Below are 24,029 nucleotides of genomic sequence, written 5' to 3' on the forward strand. Positions count from 1 at the left end.
AAAATATGTAGGTATTGATTAAATTTAAAATAAATAAAGGCTAATTTAATTATTTATAAATAAATTTTGTGCTATTTGTTTAAATTACATGCGCCATAACATCATACACTCATATGATTTGCTAAAAATAAAAATCACTTCCATATTATTTTTTATTGAAATGATAAATTGATTTTGTTACAAATAAATCACTTTTGATACCAATAAGCTATTGTTCAAATGGTATAAGTGATAGACACCAATCTGTTAGGTGGTGAGTTTAATTTCTCTCATAAGCGTTCTCCCTTTTTTAATTATCAAAAATAAAATTACCTTTGACTATAATTAATTTTTTATATTATTGTTTTCCTATATTTTTTTTCATTTCATTTTATTTGTCACTTTTTATATTTTTTGATGTCCCAAAAACATATCACTCTTGTGTTATTAATAAATATTTTTCTTTTTTAACCTTAACATTAATGAGTATCATAAATTAATGAGAGAAATTAATTATGTATTGTCTATATATCAGATTCACAAGACAAAAATGAGGGGTATAATAGGAAATATGTCTATAATATTTAATGTGCTTTTAGTATGTGAAAATAAAAAAGGCATAGTCACTCAAAAAACCCTTACCTTTAATTTTTTTTTCAATTCCACCCCGACGTTGAAAATTTGTCAATTTTACCCACTTTTAAATTTTCTGTTTTCAATTGTATCCCAATTTTTTAATTTTTGTTAATTTTTTAACTTAAATGATGAAATCATTCAATTAACTAAGTTTAAACATGAAATTAAATTCTTTTTTATTCAAAAAAGTACTAATAAGTCCTTTATTTTTAAAAACTAACTAAAACCCATAATCATATTAACACTAACTTAAATTCTTAATTAATTTAACTAAATTTAAATAAATTTTAAAAACGTACAATTAATATATGCTAGACATGAAGAATGTTTTAAACAAATTTCCAAACGAAAAAGACGTTAATTTAATTTTTCAGGGTACAATTGAAACACAAAAATGCAAAATAGGGTAAAATTGACAAATTTTCAACGTCAGGGTATGATTGAAAAGGGGCTAAAAGGTCGGGGTTTTTTAAGACACTAGACCAATAAAAAAATGATCAACAAAATGAGATGGATATATTGTTTTTATATATATTGTCAAAATAAAATGTATAATTTGAGCCAGAAACATAAAAAAAAATCATTAAACTTTAATGAATATTTAATTTGGTTAAAAAAGAGTTTTTTTTTTTTAAGTGATTGGTAAGATGACACGAATTACAATTAAAAACTAGTATTTTTATTCTAAAAAACGGCCGACATGATTTATTTTAAAAAAACTGTAATAGTTACTTTAATGTTATTAAATATTTAAATAAAATTTATAATTTTTACATGCCAAAAACTACTCCCATCTTTCAACAGGTGCTAATGTCCCAAATGCTAACTGCCTAACAGCTTCAAGACAATCATGAAGCACACGAATATACGTTTTCTCAATCTTACAGACATCACAAGTAGAACTAACTTCTACTATCTAACTTCCTTTTGCCACATTCGCGAAGCACATTTATTGTCTAAACCTGAAACGTTCTCATATGCTGATTTCACGGTGCATGCCATGCCCCTGAACATGTGCCATTCTAAAAAATCGAATTATCTCCATCATTATGTAATAGCGGTAAAAAAAACTTACCGAGGCTTGAAATCGAACCAAAGAATTGCAATTTTTAGCATGAAATCACCTAACTTACAAAATTATTTTTAACAGCAACTTTAATAATTTTCTTTTATTCATTTGTTTTTTTAGGGCTCGAACACCATTTGTCTTCCGGTATACACATACAACACAAAACATAAATATATCTCAGAAATTATGTAGTTCTAATAGTACAGGCTTTAATAATTGAAAAGAACAAACATATTGTTGAGCCTTCCGTTCTACATGCTGAAGGGGGCGATAGCAGGTTGTGACTTGATCCTCCTCTTTCGAAGGCGTTCTGCAATGATGAACGCTAGCTCTAGAGATTGTGAAGCATTGAGCCTGGGGTCACAGTGGGTATGGTAGCGCGAACTCAAGTCATCGAACGTCACAGTACGTGATCCACCGATGCACTCTGTTACATTCTGGCCAGTCATCTCTAGATGAACACCTCCAGGGTGGCTTCCTTCTTGTTCATGCACATCGAAAAATGCTCTTACCTCCGCCTGCACAAGTCAACATAAACCAAACATTACTCGACTTAGATCAGCAAGCTGTTTGATGTAGGCAAGAAACTTTGTGTATACTTTGATTCTCTCTTTTGTAAAGACAACTACCTCACAACCACTACTCTCGTACCGCTACCCAGGTTCACAATTACTAATAGCAAACCAAACCAAACCAAAATTTTGATGTTTTTCAAAACCAAACCCAACCAAATTAATAGGGATTTAAAAAATTTCAAACCAAACTAGTCGATTTAGTTGATTTTCTAGATTCAGGTCGGTTTTAGGTTTCGGTCTGTACAAAAACTTAACTGAAATACTTCTAAAACCGCACCGAAAAATAAAAACTGAAACTTTTTGATAATGGAAAACCGAACAGAACAGAACAGAATGTGTTAGTTCAGTTTGGTTCGGATTTAGCACACCCCTAATTATTAGAACTGAACCTTAGTGGCAAGCAACATACTAATAGCAGTATTTTCTTAATTCAAAATGGAGTTGTCAACTTGCTGATAAAGACATATAACCACCAACCCACTAAATGCATATCTAGCTTAGCCATTCATTACAGGCTTAAATAATCTTATTCGGCTATTCTGCTCCAAGCCTGATAGAAGTAGTCAATTTTCCACCTACCACACCTTACTTTTATTGTGTTCATAATTGTATGTGTTTATAAAATCAAGTTGTCCCTATGGAGAGCTGGAGCATGACCCACAATTCAGAATTTTTAAGCAATGGCAGCTTATTCAGCAGTCGTGGATGATTCATAAACAACTACTTTACTTATAAAATACATTTTAATTTGCAAGCATTAATTGGTGATTCTGGTCCAGATTTTGAGGCTAAATAGCATATTCTACGAGGAAAAATGTTTATTACCATCAGAGTTGGTAGCTACATGATAATATAAAGAATAGACAAAAATATTATGAAAAGTAGTTCATCTTGCGTGCATTATAATTACTTTCGCACTCAAAATTTATATTATCATTTACAGTATTTCATATATTATGTTGCTAAGTTCTGTAAATAAGTTCCCATTCTCATTGTTTCGATCATTAACTATTTTCTATCTTCACACTTAATTTATTTTATTCCCCACATCCTATTTTATTGTTCGAGCTCTGATGCCTCATAAATCAAGATTATACTAATCATGCAATTAGCAATATGCTTTAAAGGAAAGTAAAGATATAAGAACCATACCCTGATGGCATCAAATGGTCGAGTTTTCAATCCGCAAGGAGCCTTAATGGTGTTTCCATGCATAGGATCACTGACCCATGTGACAATTTGCCCAGCCCTGCGTACTGCCCTAATTAGATGAGGAAGCTTCACTCTCATGTTTTCAGCTCCCATTCTTGTGATGATTGTTATTCTCCCTGGTTTATTCTGAGGATTCAGAATCTCAATGAGCTTTACTAGCTCATTTGGATCCATTTTATCACTTACCTGAAGCCAAAAAAATAATAATATAAGAAACAAAACCACTCAATGAATTATCAAACATAAACTTGATCAGTTTAAAGTTTCAAAGCTATATGGTCGGAAGGAACCAATCAAATTCATTTGGTCGCCAATCTCCATAACAAGTACTTTACCAGCAGCATGATTATTAAAATTAATCTAGCAGACTAGCACAACATTATGCAATAAACAATTTAAACTCAATCATTTTTCAGGCGACACGAAAACAAAAGTTTCCATTTACTGTTTAACCGAATCTTAGTATCGACAAACAGCAATCAGTAACTGCATATAATAAACATGAACAAGAGGAGAATATAACCTTAATGCCCAGGGGATTTGCAACTCCTCTCAAAAACTCAACATGAGCACCATCTAGCTGCCTTGTACGCTCTCCAGCCCAGAGAAAATGAGCAGAGCAGTCATAGTAAAGACCAGAGGTTGAATCCAGCCTGGTAAGTGATTGCTCATATGGCAAAAGCAGGCATTCATGGGATGTCCAGAATTCGGTTGTCGTCATAATAGGATGGTCAATAGTGAGACCAGCAGCAGCCATAAATCCAAGGGCCTCATCAACCCGATGTGCAAGTTCCCGGTACCTACCGCACCAAAATAAAATAAACATTATAATTTTAAAAAATGTGGCAAAAGACCATCAAAACGTTATAAGAATATAATTTTCAGTTCGCGAGGCTTGATTTTATTTATAGTCAATAAATCTAAAAGTTCAAGCATAATAGCCAATTATCCAAATTTGTTGAGAGGTTTTAAAAGAATTACAGCTAAAACATTGAGGTTACTATAACTATTGTATCAACAATCAACTACAAATCTATAAATATTAAGTGTTGGTATGGAAGAAAAAATCACTATTAACTTGTGTAATCATGTATGAGTCCCACCTTAGATATACTTTTACCAAGAATTGTTAAAAACAGAACATAAAGACAAACATGTGAAAAGAATATATTAGATTCCTGATATGCAAAATATAAGAGGTTAATCATAGTCAAACAAAAGTTCATAAAGACATTCAAGAAACAATAATTTCCAACACGAAAATTGCCAGTTATAATAACACCAAACATATTGTACACAAGCCTATAATGATGTCAACACCATGCTATCAAAATCACAGCAAAGTATAAACAGCTAAAAATGTTTTCTTTTGTAATCCAAAGTAAATTAATTCGCTTTGTCTCCACTTGGGAGCTTATAATTAATAACAAAATCCATAAACAACATAGACACAGAAAGACATGTGAAATACAAAATTTGGATTGTATTGTGATTATACCTGTCTCCTTGCTCACTCTGTTCTGTGAAATCAAGATTCCACTGAGTAACTCTCTGCATAGCGGCGTATCCACCAGTAGCGAAAGCTCTCAGAAGATTCAAAGTAGCTGCAGATTGACAATAAGCCCTAATCATTCTTTGCGGGTCAGGAATTCTGGACTTCTCATTAAAAGCATCTCCATTGACATTATCTCCTCTATAACTCGGCAGCTTCACTCCATTCTTTTCTTCCATAGCATCCGATCTCGGCTTCGCAAACTGCCCCGCCATCCTCCCCACCTACACCAACCAAGAGTAATGAATCAATCAAAGAAGCAAAATCCTTTATGTCACAAGAATAAGAATAATAAAACAAAATAAATACCTTGATAACAGGCATTTGTCCACCGAACATAAGAACAACACCCATCTGGAGGAGGATTCTGAAAGTATCACGAATGTTATTAGCGTTAAACTCCTTGAAACTCTCAGCACAGTCACCTCCTTGCAATAAAAAAGCGTTCCCCATGGCAGCTTCAGCGAGTCTCTCTTCTAAGCTTCGAGCTTCACCGGCGAAGACAATAGGAGGGAAGTCGTCGAGAGTTTTAAGAACAGATTCGAGGTCTGCTTTGTCCGGATATTCCGGGAGCTGTAATGCCTTCTTTGATCTCCAGCTATCAATACTCCACTTCCCAGAAACCACATTATTCGTAGCTACTGCGGCTGTTGTTGCACCGGAAGTCGCGGATGCCTTTAGAGGCTGTTGTTGCTTCCCAGTTTTGTCGGAACCTATTGGGTTTTTGGAAGGCTCGGCGGCGTGGACGGCGGAGATGTGGAGGATGGATCTGGAAGACAGCGGCGTATTGGAGGAGGGTTTGGTAAGAGAAAGAAAGGTGTTGGTAGAGGGAAGAATGGAGGTATTTGTGAGAGACATTTTATTTTCTGTTAGAAACGGTTTTTGTTTGAGTTGTAATGTAAATTTAGCGAGAGAGAGAAGGTGAGGGGTTTTATAAGCAATGGATGAATTTGGTAGGTTAATGGGTTGGGGAAGATGATGGGCCAGGGTGGCGGTGGTGGTGGTGGTGGTGTCTGGTAAGCGAGACGTGATGGTTGTGGTAGTTGAAAGAACCAAAAGGAAAAGAAAAAGGGTATATCTGAGAATATTATTTTGTTTTTGTACTTTTAGCTTTAGGAGAAGGAGTCCAGTTTTGTTAGATTGCGGTTTCTTTTTCTTCACCTACTAATCGCCACTTCTTTTAGTTCACTTCAAATAATCGCCGGTTTTCTTTCGCGGCGGCTGCTGCTACATAGTTTGAGCCGGCTGAATGTGTTTGGTAGAGGCCACACCCGATTTTTTTTTTAAATGGGTTTACTTTTAATTTATTTATTTCTTATAGGAAGAATTTTCTTTTCTTTTTTGATTTTATGATACAAGCTTTTCTTGTACTCCATAAGAATAATCTTACCATTGTAGCATCAAACCCCCCTTCACTTGGAAAATTATAAAAAAGCTACTAATTCCACTTATAGATTTATATTTGATATTATATATTTAAAATTTAAATTCATATCAATTCTAATTCAACTTTTTATTAATACGGGAAGTCATTAGATTTCAGTTCATCCATACCAATAAGGACTAGCCGATTTCTAATCTTGCTAAAAATCGACCATCTAGTGGATTTTAAATATTAACAAACTGAAATCTTATAAAATAAAAATTGGTAGAATATTCTAATTTATTAACTTAAAACAAATAAATTCATGTTTTATATATCTATATTGTTATTTTAATAATAAATTAAGAATATATATTAATAATTCTTAATTTATTTTTACAATTTTATACATTTAACTTCTAAAAATATTTTTTAATATATTATGTCATATACCAATGAAATATATTTTTGAAATTAGATTAAAATTATTCTCTGCTTTTATATTAGTATAAAAATATTAACATTACAAGTTTTAGTTAAATTTATACCTAAGAAAATGAAATTTTATATTTATTACTTCTGAAATAATATTTGTACTATGCACTTGTGTTATATATAATCAATGAGCTAATGGTATAAGTTATAGGCAATAATTTGTTAGGTCGTAGGATAGATTCCGATTATTAAAAAAAACTTGTATACATATAGTTACTTTGTTTTTAACTATTTTTTAAAACATTAACTTATTTTGTTTATTTCACCATATATATAAGGAAAAAACAGAATAAGAAGATGAATTAAAGCAAGCCAACAATATAAGCTGCAGCTTGAGAGATTACCTACCCAAAGTAATTTGGTGGATGTCCATATCAAAGAAAATTAAAATGGAAAAATTGGATAATCATACAAGCAAAAAAGGTAATTTGATGATGATGAATATGGTGTGGGTTAAACTTAGTAATCGGAGGCAAATGTCAAAGTCACACCCACCTACCCTTTTCCACTTTCATGCACCATCCCACCTATTCTATTACATGTTAGGTTTTATTTAGCGTTATTAATATTTTAATATTTAATTTTCTCCGATATATTTTATATTTATATAATTATTTTTTGATAAAAAATGGTGATTTAATTATCGATCTATAATTCAATCGGTTCGACTACTAATTTGACCGGTTAATAAAAATAAATTTATAAATATGTTAAAATAAATTTTATATATTTAAAATTTAAATATTTATCTAAATTTTAATTGATAAATAAATTTAAAAATTAATTATCGGTCACGTGCTAATTAATAAACTCCATTTTTCAACTAAAGAAAATTCAAATATATATAGTAAGAGAACGAATGATCAACATAAAAAATCGAGATTCATCCATTCTTCTTTTTTCAGTTGTTTTAATTAGTAATAGCGATAAACAAAAATTGAACAGTTTTATACTTTAAGTTATTTAATATTTTTTAGTCCAAATAGGTACATTTTATTTTTATTTTTGTAAGAAAAAATCATTTGGTTTAGCATTTGATCGAATTGATTGAACCAGTTGGTCTGATTCTTAAAATACTGCATGAAATTGCATATTGCCATATCCTTTCCTGAGGCTGATGAGACTGTGGTTGGTATTTGGTAAAGCTTTTGACTTCCTTTTTTCAGTATTTGACCAAATTATCCTTAATTGTATATATTTTTAGCGCAATATAAAAATTTATTGACACTGTCAGGTAGTTTATTAAACAATTGTTACGTATTTAGACTTATATTTGCTTGATGAATAACTAATGTTGTATTCCAAAATTTCAGTCTCTGAACCAGTTGGTTAAGAGTGAGGCATCAAGTCTCAAGGGGCGTGGGTTCGAATCCCCTTGTGGACGAAGAAGATGAAGATTATTGAAGATTTATGGAGAAAGCTACAAGCGTTAGAAGCGACGGATGCGGCATCGTCCCGCCACAATGGCGAGTCCTGTAAAGCGATGTATTCAACGTAACACGGCGTGGATGGCGTATAATTTGTATATATTTGTAATATCGTAGATGTAGTTAGTTTAAATTAATCTATCTCTGTTAAAAAAAAAAAATCATTTCTCAAAAAAACCACACCCCTTGAAAATGTTTGATTTTAGAATCAGTTTTCATTCAACAAAAACATTTGTCAAATTGAATCTAACTTTATGCAGTAATTTGGAACAATCACTGTATAAGCCAATTTTTTTTTCTTTGGTATCAATATGGTAAGACTCAGGAGTAGTATATTTGTTTTTTTATGTATAAATGGTTCAATGGTAGAACTTGGGGTGTGAAAACGGCCTGTTTAGTAACTAAAACTGAAGTATTTTATATTTTTGTTCTTCAGTCCAATTGTTTAAATTAGTAATTTTAATTTTTAACCAAAACTAGCTTAATCGGAAAAAAAAACTGAATTAGTCAGTTAATTTAAACCAATAAAAAACTAAAGAACAATAATAATAAAATATTTAAACTATTCAATCAATTTGGTTAATCAAAATTTTAAAAGTGTAGGCGTGACCATGCCAAATTTATTTATTGATCGAACTATTCAAACTAACAAAACAAATTAACCAACAAAAATTATCAAATTTACACAAAATATATCAATTAATTCAGTATATTTAGTGCTGGCTTCATGTTGTCATGTCATAAATGTGACCTACCTCATTTTAATTGAGACACATCTACCTAGTCTAACACGTTTAACTACAAAAATTGAAAATTTAAATTCAATCACGACACATTTATTTCAAGGGTTAATACTTGTTAAGTTCTTTAACTTTTCTATTATATGTGTGTGTGCATGTCATAAAATAATAGTTCACCATATACACAAAAAAAGTTACTTAACTCATTTAAGTACTAACAAAAACACACAAGCAAAAATTTATAATAATTTGTTTAATATGTTTAACTCATTTGCTTTTAAAATTAGCCTCATTGGCAATATTTTTTTAAAAAAATTGCATGAAAATTATTGATAAAAATAAGGTTTTATTGCTTTAAAAATTATGAAATATAGCATGTTTTGTAATTATAACACAATTTTTTAATTTTGTCAATGTTAATTTTATAATTTGAAACACCAAAAATTTTGTTGTTAACAAATGGTTCGGTATTTTGAATCGCAAAAAAATAACAATTTATGGATTGAATTATCAAAATTAAAATTCATGTTAAAATTATAAAACATGATAAAATTCGTAATTTTTAAATCAACTAGCCTTAATAAGTGTCTTAAAAACTTGATAAAAATAGAGATATAATTTTTTTTTTGGCCCGCACGGATTTAGTTTAGCGGTTTAAGCCTCAACTATCTAGGCGTCAAAGGTCGTGGGTTCGAACCCCGACTACGCCCTTTCTTAATATGGAGTGGTTGAGGTTGGGTTATTGGTCATTATAACCCGAAATTATTAGGTATGTGGGCTTGCGGGCGGTTCATATTTCGGGATTTGACAATGATATTGAGTTTCGGCTCAGTAGAGTGAGTACTCGTCACTGAAAAAAAAATTCTTTTGAGAGGAAAATAGAGATAGAAAATTGAAAATTCAAAGATTGTATACTATTCCCAGACCATTAAAGCATTACTAGTAAGAGGGGAAGACCATTAAAGCATTACTAGTAAGAGGGGAAGGTGACTTTTCATACGAGGGATGACGTGCTGAAATGTGAAATATATGTGGAGACTAAATTTATAAGAAAATGAATAAAAAATCTAATGGTAGGTAGATTTATTTTTAATATAATTTTGTTGATGAGTCTAGAGTGATTAACCTACTCTCATATAAAATTAAATTAATACTCTTCTTTAGTAAAAAAAGATCCATAATTACTAACTAAAATAGCATGTGCCTGTGAAGTTGAAATTGACTTCAGATTAATTGAAAAATTTAATACACCTTCCGTTCAATAAAAATAGATAAAATTGAGTTTACACAAAAATTAAAAACATCTCCAAAATACTCTTTAAAATTGTCACACTTTTTAATTTAAAGAGTTTGACAATAAAATAAAAATCCAATGAACTCTCTATTCTTTAAATATAGAATAGAGAGTGAAAATGGTTGTCCACATATAGAGAGCCATTTTTATATTTTAAGAGATAAGATTTCGAATTTCAAATAATAAACTGGTTATTTTTGTTTAAAATATATAATATTTTTTCATTTTTAATAACAACTCAATAAATTAATTAAAAATAAAAATAAATTTATATTATTAATATTTAATATACATATTATTTTTTAAAAAATTAAACTGAAATAATGTCTATTAAATTAATATTATTAATATTTAATATTTTTATTATTTTTATAAAAATAAAATAAAAAATTTATATTAAAGAGGCCATTGGAGTAAAACTGAAAATAACACTCGTTATTTCGAAGATATTCTTTATTTTACAAAAGATGCTCTCTAAAATAAAAACACCCTTGGAGATGCTCTAAGAAATAGAGATTAAAGGAGTATGTTTGATTGAAATAGAAATAGATGTTTAAATTAAAGGGTTAACTACATATAAAACTATGATCTTTACACCATGTTTTAAAAATAATATAATCTTTAAAATGTGCCAATTATAGACACCACCTTTCATTTCTTTTCAATTTTATCATGGGCACATGTCATGTCACGTCAGCAAAAATATCATTAAAATTTGTCGATGTTACTTTTAAAAATAAATAAAAGGTAGTGTTTGTGATTGACACGTTTTAAAATTCATATTATTTTTGAAATTTGATAGAAAAGTCGCGATTTTATATGAAATTACCCGTAAATTAAATATTTATCAGGGTTGGGACTTTGCTTCATTGCTGCCACCGCTGGCTGGACTATTTGGGCCTAAGCCCATACCGGCCTCATAATAGTTTAACTACTACTATTCACCCTCTAATAGACCTGACTTTAACCAATTTAAAACTAGGGCTCAAGGCCCATATATGAGCTAATATGTTCCTTTAGGTCTAAAAGTAATTTTCGAATCTTGAAGTCTAATATAAAATTCGTCAATGGAGGGTAAGAAAGGTAAAATAGAAATATCTATTGTCCCATTAGCAAAAACATGAAAGGACTTTTGAGTTTGATATGATGATATGAATGAAGTTTGTGAGTAAAGAGTAGTTTGTAGAGGCTAAAATGAGTAAAAGAATTAGTGGTCCACTTAGTCAGTCCACAGGAAACAACATCGTAACCATCCATATGCTTCTTTTGGATCCATGGATTGTGTCGGCAAAACAAACATAATTTACGTTTTGGCCCACTACCGTCTTCTTCTTTACATTTCTACCCCAAAGTGAAGACCACCTACGGGCCAGCAAAATTACCTGATCTATATTCATTAAATTTAATTAAGGAATTCAGTTAATTCGATTAATTGAATATTAATTATCATTAATTATCATTAATAATAATTATTATTATTATGTTTTATCGGTTTAATCAAATTATCCAATTAATTTGATTCGGTTTTATATATAAAAAATTAGTTAATTTAATTATTCTAATTTCGATTATTCAGCCAATTCACTTAAAATGATAAAATAATTTGATTAAATCGAATGGTCTTTAACCGAATCAATCGTTTTCTCACTCATATTTGAATTTTTTTCCTTTTAAATTAGCAACGATTAATAATTAAAATTAAAATATTAGTTTTTAATTATAATGTAGAAGAATAAATTAATATTTTGGATAAGTTTGAAATCGCATATGAGAAAATATATATTTTTAAATTTTTATTAATTATTTGATTTTCTAATTTAACTGTATTTTTAAAATTTTACTTTTTCAAGAATTGCCAATTTATATAATTTTCTGAACCATTATTTGAAAAAAATTAAAAATTAATATTCTTTGAATACATTTCTCAAACTCAATAGGAGACATTCCCTCAAACAATTATAGATATTTAATAAAAATGAGTTCCTCTTTTTTTACAGAAGCAAGACAAGTCATAACTCATAAGATTAAGAGTCACTTACATTAAATTGATGCATGAAAGTGAAAACAAATGAGAAAAATAAAATACCTAATCAATACTATGAGACTGGCGAATCTTCTCATTGATGATTGCATCTTGTCTTTCAATAAGGGACCACTGTGTCATCTTATGCAAACACTAATCATAAAATTTAAAAATTTCTCCTTTTGCCGCAGTTACATGATATTGCAGATATCCATTTATAGAAGACCCAAAACCCAGTTCATTAATCAATCAATTAAGCAATAGAACATTACAAAGAAAATACGAAAAAGGCAAATTTCAAACTACTAAACCTGATATAGAGCGAGCATTCCTTGCAGGTACTATTTGCGAACATTCTAGCAAAAAAAGAAAAATTATTCTTGCTGAAACTATTTTGAACAACAAATATTATCATCAAACACAAAATCTATATTCGAAGCATAGTTTTGATTTTTAAATATCCATTAAAAAATCTCATGTTTTAATTGCTTTTTTAGGAGATTAAAGCTAGGACTTAGTAGGGCACATGTAAAAGAAGTAAGAGGGGACCAATGTGTGTTTATAATGAAGCATTATGACTTATAAGTTATGACTTATGAGGCAACCCAGAATATGAGAGATGGTCCACTTGCCAATGCATATATTCCTTTGCCCTTAGAAAGGGACAACTATCCCTAATAATAATAATAATAATAATAATAATAGTATATGCTGAATTTATTTTTCTGAAGACCATTCATTTCTATTTAAATTCTAATTCCTAAATTCGGATCTTAAATCAGTGTTATGTGATTTGAAGATCGAACAGGTAGCCGAATCAGTGTGGCCGCCGGTTTTTGATTCAACTACTGGTTAAAATAAAAAAATTGGACTTGGTTCGTAACTCAAATTTGGTTCAATCAATTTAACCACCGATTCAATTGGCGGTTCATGTCGATTTATACGGTTCAGTCCGGTCCAATCCGATTGGATATTTATCGTTTTTAAGTTTGTTGGACCGGACAGCTGACCGGTCCGGTCTGAATTTTCAATCACTGCCTTAAACAAGTGTTAGTTATCTTGTGTTGAGCATGTTTCAAAATGTTTCTTCTAGTTGTCTAGAATAAATTTATAAATCTTGCGAGTTTAATATGTTTTGTCTTTTATTATTATTCTTTCTTTCGCCAAATTTAAACTCACAATCCTCATTCAAACGTTAATATCTAATTTTGCTTTGCATAAGCATATATCATTAGGTGAATATAAAATTGTATAGTGTTTGTTTTAAGAAGACTATGTAATTTTTTGGAGATCTAATGTAAAAGTCACAATTTCTTTTGAAGTTTTAAGTAGTGTTTTTTTTTGAAATAAAAACTTCTATTAATCAAAAGCTGATTGATCAGCCAGTACATAGAATTTGATAATCGGAGGGACATGCCCCAACCAATTAGATAAACTAAAATAGTCATATGCTACCACATGAGATTTTCTATCGTAATTAAAACAACATATATGCATCTCAATTAAGCTAAAGTAGTCATGTGCTATCAAACTGATAATATTACAAAGCAAAGAGTTGTTATTGAAGGCATCCATTACAACCTTTAAAATAAAGGGAATTAGATTAGCTTCGCTTGCCATGATAATACTAACTTTAATCGCACGACTGCTACAACTAGCAGCTATAACTTCATCATTAAACCCCCTAATCACATCTTCAGTGACATATCTCTTCTCTTGAACATTAAAGACATCATATATACTGACGCAAAACATACCGATATTTGGTGAAATCCGTCGTAAGATGGTGGCTCTAATTGTTTTAGAGATCCAAATCGCTTGCATCGCAAAAAACAATTTCATCTCCAACGATGAAAAAAAACTATTCTTAATTTCGATTAGAATAGATTTAATAAAATTAAGATACTAAGGTAGAAAATAATTTCTAGATCTAGACCAAAATTGGCCAAGAAAAAAATTTTATTCAAAATTAAAGACAAAAACTATGGAAAAGGGCTAAAAAACTGAATTTGAGAGATTGAGGAGGTGATTTTTGGCCAAGAATGGCCAAAAACCACCTCCCAAATGAACAAAAAGATAAAACTTAGTAGGGTTTGAGAGGTTTCTCGTTTTAAGTAGTGTTTTAAAAATTTGAATTGGACCATCTATTTTGATTTTTCTTTTTCAAAAATAAATTCAAAAAAAAAAAAGTTCGACATTTTTGAACTAAAATAGTACAAAATATAAAAAATTTATTGAACCGATTTAATCATAAAAACTGCAAGATTAATGAATTATTAGTTAAAGTGTAATTTATTTATTGATTTTAATTCATTTACTAATATAATTTTACAAATGTATTTACATAAATGTAATTTTATTTAAAAAAATATATATATATTTTCAAGCCTAAATTAGATGGACAAAAAATCCACATCTCAAGAGAAGTATTTTCAATGGATGGTATGAGTCCAAGATCCAAAGATAAATCACATGCAATCATGTGACAATTTAGTTTACTCGTGGGAAATTTTGATGATATTCTTCACTATTAATTTTAATCAAATACGATAAAAACATATTATTAAACACAACAGACAAACAAACAAATTAAATACCTTATGCTTAAGAGAGACATATGTGAACATTCCTTAGTACAATTATCCTTTTTTAAATCAAATCATATAATCATGCAATGTCAATTCTTTTTTCCAACATAATTTAGTTGTTAGTATTTTATATTTTTTATGGGTAGACCTTTTGTAGTATTTTTTTAGTAAGGCATGTGTACATTACTCGTGATCCTCGGCTTCCAACGAGCTATTTTCTTCAAACTAAAATTGAAAATTAATAAAGTTTTCATTCCTTTTAAGTGATTTCTTTAATCCGATTTACAATTGTTGCAATGAACATATAACTAAAAAGTTATTTCGAAAAACATATATTTATCTTTAATTCTTTTTCTCCCTACCTTTTTATACACGAGATCTCAATAGAGAAAATTGGCAATGGCACTATTCAACATATTCAAATCTGAGAATTATATTATCCTCCAGCAAATGTATAGTGCAGAATTCGGAGTGGATAATGCCATATCCAAGCAACTATAACAAAAATTGTGGATTTTTAATATGTAGCGGCGGAGCCACTTAAAAGCAGATTCATGCGTCCGTCCGTCCGGGTTGAAGTAGTTGAAAACCTTAATTCTTTAGAAAAAGTCCTGACTCTAAATTCTGCTATGGTTTATAAGAAAAATTTGCCGATTAGAATTTCCTCCCTAATAGTTCGCTCTCTTCAACTAAATTTTATGAATATGCCATTGATAATATTTCGAACAAAATTAAAGTTGTTGTAAGAACTATTTTAATGACTTACCAGCCTCATAAGCATTGAATTTCAGGTTAAACAACGATGTGCATTGCCTTCATTGAGGTTTACTGACTGTATATACATCGATCTAGATACAGTCAATTACTTCGTAAATTATGCCATTGATTTTTAAAATATTTTAATCTATATATAGATAAATGGTAGCAACTCAATTCTTTTTAATCATTTATTCCAAAGATTTTGCTCCAGTTTTGATCTCCTCTCCCGATGTAAATCATTAAGTTAACTATGATATTGCAACTCAATAATCCTATTATTAGATCCTCATCCGGGGAGGACCCAGCCTTATGGGATGAAGGGACAACCACCCGCCCATATATTTTATATTTATGACAAAATACTCTTTTAAAATTTTTACTTTTTAAAAAATATGGTTATTAAATTTATAGTTTTTTATAATTAGTTCCTCCAATTTCTTTTTGTACAATCAAGCCTCACATACTAAAATTTATGGTTTTGTCCTGGCCTTACCAAAGAACTCGAGCTATTAGACAAATTAAAAATTTAATATGGCACGAGAGTCTCTATAACCAAAAGGTCTTAGAATTCGGTTCTTGACAACTCTTATTTGATCAATTAAAATATATAAGGACAAAGTAAGGTGGACCTATTAGTGCATTTACTCAAATTTCAAAATTAATGGGCATTTACTTTCGAAAATGTGTTAAAATAATACTACAATTTTTGGATCTTTACTCAACAACTTGAGCTATTAGATAGATCGATAATCTGTCAAGATATTTAATATTTATGAAATATCTTTAATACGATGAGTAGTGTGTTAAATATAAATGTTCAGAATCTATCCCAAGCTGATAATTTTTATTTTGTTATATAACTTTAATTTATGAGCAAGATTGAATACTTGCTTGTAAGTTGTAACTATCTTTAATCAATATAAGATAGGTCTCTGAAAGAAATAAATCTCTTGGATGTGACGGTGACTACTTGAATCAAAGATTTTGCATCTATAAAAGAAAACTTCACCACTACGGCAACCAATCTAATTAACGAATCAAACTATCATTATAAGAATTTTAAGATATAATTAATATAAAATAAATTATATATTATAATTAAATAATAATAATAAACAAGTCTCATATAAAATTGAATAATATGTTCTTACCGCAAGATCAAATATGCATAAGAATTTATGTATTTCTTCAACTTTACATTTTTATCAAGTAGAATGAATATTTGAGCAGGTCAATATGGTTCCTAAATTTGTAGTTCGGGGTCAACAAATTTATTCTCGTCCATTTTAATGATTAGATCCTATGAGATCCTAAGGGTAATTAATTCTGACCATCATTGAACTTTCGAAATTTTTCATTTCAGTCACTAAACTATTTTTTTTTCATTTTGATCACTGAACTTTCATTTTTTTTTCATTTCGGTATTTCAGGCCAAAAATACTTAGGTGGCAGCCGGAAGTTGACATGTGATAACCGGAATTTACAAGTTTTAATTTAAAAATTTATCACATATACATAATTTCATTTTGAAAATGACTTTTTAGATTAAATAATGCATATATGGCAAGTTTTCAGGTTAAAAAGAATTAATTCCGGCTGCCACCTAAGTATTTTTTGCCGGAAAATATTAAAATGAAAAAAAAATGAAAGTTCAGTGATCAAAATAAAAAAAATAGTTTAGTGACTGAAATAAAAAAATTCGAAAGTTCAGTGATCTTCAGGATCAATTACTCAGATCCTAAAGACTTTAAAATCATGTCAAATAACCCTTAACATAATATATTTTGTGCATTGCGTGCAGATTATATACAAATAAGGAGTTATTTGACATGATATGAGAGAGTTTAGGATCTCTAATTAATCAAAGAAATTGAAAATGATTTGTTTGACTTCAAAATACAAATTCAGGGACAGAATTGAACCTTTAACTCCTAATATTTTGTAAAGTTGTAGCGAAGTATATCTGCAGAGACGTCATCATCATGAATTTTTAATACAAGATCATTAAAAATGTATGGAAGTTGATTTGAGTGATAAAATATTGCGAACATTTGAAACTTTATTGACTTGTGCATTCAACATTTTACCTAATCATTCTCTTTCTGTTGGCCACCTTTCAGTCCCATAATTATCAACATACAATAAAAAAAAGAACAAATGCATACATCACAGACAAATAAAAAGCCTACACTACACATACATACACTACGCACGAACCAGTGCTACTCTTTGGATAGCAGCTGCAGAAGTGAGCAGAGCCTAAACAAGTAAGTCAAAAAGCCTAAGCTCTTTTTCGCCTTGAACAACTGGACACTCAACCTCAAACTTCATCACCACTCTAATGGAACACTGAATTTCAATGCTTGGGTTTAAAGTTGTTTGGTTAGTGGCCAGCTACCTGGTCACAAAGTCATGGATATCAATAATTTTCATCTCAAAAATTCATCCATGGCCCACTTCTATTGCTCTTAAAATTAGTGTTTTCAGAATCAAACCAGATCGACCGGTTCTACCAATTCAGTTGCAAATCAGAGATCAATCTAGTTCGTTCTAGTCCAACTGTGTGAACCGCAAAACCAAAAATCATTAAACGGGATAAACCATAAAAACAGTTTGATTCTTTATTTACTAGTAAAAATATGATTTTTGTACTAATTTGTCTATCTATATGTGTACTAGTTAAAGTCTTACGTATATGTTTAAGATTTAATTATATGGACTCTCTTAATAAATATTTTTCATTCAATTCAGGCAATAATTGGCATTTTAAAAACGCTGCTTAAAATATCAGAGAAGTTTTACTTCAAAAGGGTGCCTAACCATTAATATTTTTTTACTGGCAGGAGGCTCTGATTTCTGATTTTGGGTCTGAATGAAGAAGAGTCCGCTACATATGTCCTATTTCATGAGACTATCTATTCATATACTCGAGATAACAAGAGAGTGATTGTGATACAAAAGCATACAACTTCATTCATTTCTATTGAAACATATTTATATATTCATAGAGCATAAAGCAAGTACTAGGTTGATGCATTTAGTGCAGAAATATAAAAAAACACTGAACAAAGGAAACATAAAGCTATGGAGATGGAGGCCAACCATATAATGCAGCATTGTCCATTCCTTCGTAAAACCTTAGCTCGAGTTCCTCCAGCCCTTGTTCATCACCCCACATTCCATCATAACTATCATCGTCGTCATCATCAAAGTCTTCCATGTCGCCGGAAAAGATTTCCCAGGCGAAATACTCGGAAGCATCGGAATAAGCATCTGAATATTCGGAGCAGTAATCCTCCCAATCATTCATGTCGTAATACTCCAGTAAATGAGGTCCCAACACCTTGAGTTTAGGAAACTTCTCCTTGAGGAGGTTATTATCGAGTTTCACATCCCAGCATCCTGTCAAATTCAGAAACTCGAGCTCAGGGCAGCTCGAAAGGATCTTCAGCACGCTATCTGTGTTGATAAGAAGGTGGTACGCCATCTCTAAATGCTTCAGCTTAGGCATCGTGTTAGCAATGGCTTGAGCCTCATTATTTTGTGGGAGCTGATCGGCTGTAGATGTTAGCTCCACATTCCGGCACAGCCCCAAAAGCAATTTACAGTTCTTTCCGATAGCCTCTAAAGCACAAGCACCGATTTTATTACAACAGCTCACATCCAAGAAAGTGAGCGTCGAAAGCCTTCCAGCAATCTGCTCTGCAATTGAGTCACTTATTTCACTTCTTGGCATCCTCAATGTTTGAAGGGATCCAGCACTTGCAAAACCAACCAAAACAAAAAACAAGCGTCATCAATTTCACTAACCCTAAACACGACACAAAACAAGCTCCTTATACTACATACGGTGATCGCAGTTACAGCAAGAAAGTGCTACAATAGGATAAAACAAAGAAGCATCAAAATCTGACCAATATTCTTATACACATAGGTAAATCCCAAGAAGACCATAAAGAACACCAATAAGGCTATCTACAATCTAAACTAGGCACTTTAAGCAAACTACAAGATTTAACACAAGCTTATCAAATCGAAACTAAAAATTCTGGCAACGAGAACAGAAATGAGTTAAGTTCAGCTTACTGGTCAGCAAGGAACGAGAAAAAAGCATCATCGGGGATGCTACTGACGCAGAGCTTGCGAAGTGAACCACAGCTTCTAGTGATCAACATTCTAAGCATGCGATCAATGTGACGAGGGTCGCGTTTTTCACTCCATTCCTGAATATCAATCTCTAGCCAACAGTAAGGCCCCGAAACTGCTCTGTTCCATGATTTGCAAACCCTAGGGACCACAGTTAGTAGCTCTTGCAGAGAAAGATTTCTAAAGATAAGGCTGAGTGCATCAGGAATCAGCTCATCCCAACAGCGGTACTCACTTTCACCTTCCATTTACATAGCCTCTGCATATAATCCAAGATCACAAACTCAAAAAAAACCCTAATCTTTAAACCTGCAAAAAAAATTCCCAAATATGCAGAATTTATATCAGAAGAGAGACAAAGATTTCAAAGCAAAAGATGAACTTGCCGCTAACAAATGGTAAAAAAATGATCTTTTTCAGTAGCTACAATGAGAATTATGGACAATGATAGGCATAGACAGATACAGAAACAAGCAAAGAGATAAGAAAAAAATTACCAAAAATGAGGAAAGGAAAAAAAGGTAAATAAATTATTACTCAACATCAACATAGCAAATAAAGAAACTGGAAATGCCCCAACAAATTATTTCCGATAATAACAAAGCTATGCCTAAAAATCTGGATAAAGCGAAAGAAAATGACTAAAAATAATTGATCTGGAGATAAAATTAAACAATAAACAGAAAATCAAAGAAGAACAAACCAGAAACATAGTTCACAGATCCCTAACACCACAAAACACAAAAACTAAAACTGATTATAAACAACGTAAACACAAGAAAATTGCATGTTTCCAAATCTTGAAAGCAAAAAACACCACACAAAACACAGATAAATTAAAAGAGAAATAGAATGGAAAACACAGAGACCTGGAAAGGGAAAAAAGATGGGTTTTGTTGGAAGAAAGAGTGAGGCTTTTCTGTTTTGATTTTGTTTGGGATTTGGAAATAGAGTCACCGATTTATCCGCCACAAACAGAAGCCAAAAAAGAAGAGAAAGAACCAGAAATAGAGAGAGAGTGAGCGAGGAAAAAAAGGATGAGAAGAAGAGGGTAAATTGGAAAGAAAAAAAAGTAAGAAAGCTACAAAATTTAGTAGAGCCCCATCTACCCACCTAACTAAAAACAGTATCAATGCAACAAATTAACAGTAAAAACAATAAGTTAAAAACTTTAGTAAGAACAAAGAGAAGAAAATGAATAGCTTTTATTATTATTTCTTGGTGACAGAACTATCAAGCTCTTGTTAACGACTGTTTTAATAAGGCCAAATGTTATAAAAAAGCCAAACCTTTCACAAAAGTTTCACAAAAGTCATGACCTTTTTATTTTGTCGATTTTGGTCAAAAACTGATTATTTCGTTTCACAAAAGTTCTGACCTTTCAATTTTGTCAATTTTGGCCAAAAATGGATTATTTGGTTTCACAAAAGTCCTGACCTTTCAATATTTGGCATGCCACATAGGCGTCACATAGGCACCACATAGGCAAATTGAAATCAAATTGAAAGTTGGCCACAACTGAAACCAAATAATTTATTTTTGGCCAAAATCGACAAAATTGAAAAGTCGGGACTTTTGTGAAACTTTTATAAAAGGTTTGGCCTTTTTACAACATTTGGCCTTTTAATAATGGGATTTTATTTGATTTTGGTACCCTATTTATTTCTCTCAAAAATAAGTTTTAAATATCCATCAGATTTTTGTTCAGCCTTAAATTACTCTTACAGTTTCATTTCTCGAATAATTTCTTTGCTGGAGAGTGATTGCTGTTGTTATAAGCTACTACTACTAATCTTAAATGACCCTACCGACAACAAGTGGAGGAGTTCTACATTGTTTTAGGCCCAAAAATATATGAACTTAGATTAACAAAATTTATACATTTCAATTAAAATTAACAAAAACCTATAAATTCAAAAGTATTTCATCATTCAACTAGTGTCACTACAGCATTGCAGTATATTAATACTACTCTCTCGTTTTTTTAGTTGTTCATTTAACCAATATTGCACATACCAAAATAGTGTTCTTTTTATCTTAATTTATAAAAAAAAGTACATTTTTCGCTAATTGGGAAGGGGAAAGCGCTTGTGGGAGGACGTCCTAGCAGTTTACTACCAACGCTTATACCATCTGAGCTATAACTCGTTGATAAAAAAAACATACTAATATAGCCCATAAGTTAGTAAATGCTTTTCAAATTAAAACATAGAGTCATTTATAAAAAATGTTTTATAACACATATTTTTAACCCACCTTACGTGGCAATATTTCATTTCGTCCAATTCCCATCTAAAAGTGTATATGTCAAAAAACATAATTTAATCAATCTACTTTTTGATTGTCACGTCAGACGGTACAAAAAGGTGGGTTAAAAGTGTTGGGTTATATAGCATTGTTCGTCATTTATTAGGGATGGATAAATTTGAAAGATAATACCTAAAATCACATTAAAATCTTAAATGGACAACTAATTAGAGATAAATATATTTTGCTAAATAGATAATTAAAAAGACGGAGGGAGTGTAATTTAATCTTGAGTTTTAAAATTTTAATCAATGCAATACTATTGCTGGTGCTAATTTAGCAATTTGTTATATGTCATGTCAAATTTGACATTTAAATATTTCCATTGCAATGGTAAATCAAAATGACAATGATAAAAGTTTATGGTTAAACCTATTTTGGGGTTTTTAAATTATATAGTTTTAGATCATCAGGTCCTTCAACTTTTATTTGGCTTTCTCAAGTCCCTAAAGTTTTATTTTTTTGGTTCATCAGGTTCTTCAACTTTTATTTGGCTTTCTCGGGTCTCTAAACTTTTATTTTTTTGGTTCATTGGGTGCTTAAACTTTTATTTTTTGGTTCATTAAGTTTTTTAAATAGATTTCCGTTTAAGAACCTAATGAATAAAAAAAACAAAAGTTTAGGGATTTGAGAAAGTCAAATAGAAGTTGAAGGACCTGATATATAAAAAATGAAAGTTTAGCTGAGGAAGTCAAATAAAAATTGAAGGATCTGATAAATCAAAATAGTATAGTTTAGGAATCCAAAAATGGGTTTAGTCAAAATTTATCATATAAGGCATTGGTAACATTATTATCAGAGCAACAATTGTTAATAAAAAAAAGTTTATTTTAACAAAACGTCACTCTTTTATTGATAAGAAATAAATAAATACAAATTAAAAGAGACTAATTTTGTTAAAGTAAAAGATATTACTGTATCTCGATCATTTGTTGCTCTAACAGTAGCACCATCCTAAAATAAAATACACATCTCTATTACAAATGTTATACCCATACTAATTTAATTTAGTGCCAAATTTAACATATGCTAATTTTTTTTACAGACATACACATTTAAAATGACTATTAATAATTGTAAGTTATAAAATTAAAAGTTTTTTATTCAATATATTATTTTAAAATTGAGGCAAAATTTAAAATATGTATTATATTTAATATTTTATTATTTTTATGTTAAAATATTATAAAATATAAGCATATAAAATAAAAATTCTATGATTTTACATATTCTAAATTTTAATATTCAATACTTATTTATTATTTAACTAAAAGTAATCACTATTAGTTTTTTTGTTTTTTTGACTTTATGCTTTTACTTTTTTTAGGTGGGGATTTCAAGTATTTAAAATCCACTTTTCAATTTTTTTAAATATATTAAAATATCTCCAATAAGCTCTTTAAAAAAAGTTAACTCTTTATTTAAAGATTTAATATTAGAATAAAAATTCGATGGATTTTCTATAATATAAATTTAAAATAGAAAACATATCTGGCTCTCTACATGTGAAGAGACAAACTCACTATCTATTTTTTTATCTTTTTAATAAATTTTAAATTGAAAACATATGGATTATTTTTTTATTTTTGAAAAGATGTGTTTTAAATTTATTTCAACATAAAAAAATATAAAAAATTATAATAACAGAAAATAAACATAACAATTGAATTAATTAATATTTATTAAATAAAGTGTTACATGTTAAAGAGTTTATCAGATTATAGTTAAAAATTGTGTTTTCTTTATATGTAAGATGTTCTTTATTTTTTATAATATGCTGCAAAAATTACCATCGGAGATGCTTTTATACTTATAAAAAAATACCGGTATTAATTTAACAAATTTTCAAGAAACTAACGCTTGA

At 30.1% G+C, this 24,029-nt stretch overlaps 2 protein-coding genes across 3 annotated transcripts; both read right to left on the reverse strand.

The window, feature by feature from the left end:
* Positions 1-1,769: 1,769 nt before the first annotated feature.
* LOC126687606 (phospho-2-dehydro-3-deoxyheptonate aldolase 1, chloroplastic-like) lies at positions 1,770-6,130 on the reverse strand. Its single transcript, XM_050382164.2, has 5 exons — positions 5,333-6,130; positions 4,970-5,247; positions 3,995-4,271; positions 3,412-3,657; positions 1,770-2,202 (listed from the first exon to the last, which is right to left on the reverse strand). The coding sequence occupies exons 1-5, from the start codon at positions 5,879-5,881 to the stop codon at positions 1,936-1,938; spliced, it is 1,617 nt and encodes a 538-aa protein (XP_050238121.1). The 5' UTR covers positions 5,882-6,130; the 3' UTR covers positions 1,770-1,935.
* A 12,529-nt stretch (positions 6,131-18,659) lies between these two features.
* LOC126664592 (F-box protein FBW2) lies at positions 18,660-21,046 on the reverse strand. 2 transcript variants are annotated; one of them, XM_050357066.2, is made up of 3 exons: positions 20,728-21,046; positions 19,799-20,117; positions 18,660-19,473 (listed from the first exon to the last, which is right to left on the reverse strand). In XM_050357066.2, the coding sequence occupies exons 2-3, from the start codon at positions 20,104-20,106 to the stop codon at positions 18,795-18,797; spliced, it is 987 nt and encodes a 328-aa protein (XP_050213023.1). In that variant the 5' UTR covers positions 20,107-20,117; positions 20,728-21,046; the 3' UTR covers positions 18,660-18,794. The 2 variants fall into 2 exon arrangements, with proteins under 2 accessions (XP_050213023.1, XP_050213022.1); XM_050357065.2 differs by having other exon boundaries at positions 19,799-20,167; positions 20,728-21,044.
* Positions 21,047-24,029: the final 2,983 nt, after the last annotated feature.

This window comes from Mercurialis annua, linkage group LG1-X (genome assembly GCF_937616625.2).
Source record: "Mercurialis annua linkage group LG1-X, ddMerAnnu1.2, whole genome shotgun sequence".
NCBI classification, from domain to species: domain Eukaryota; kingdom Viridiplantae; phylum Streptophyta; class Magnoliopsida; order Malpighiales; family Euphorbiaceae; genus Mercurialis; species Mercurialis annua.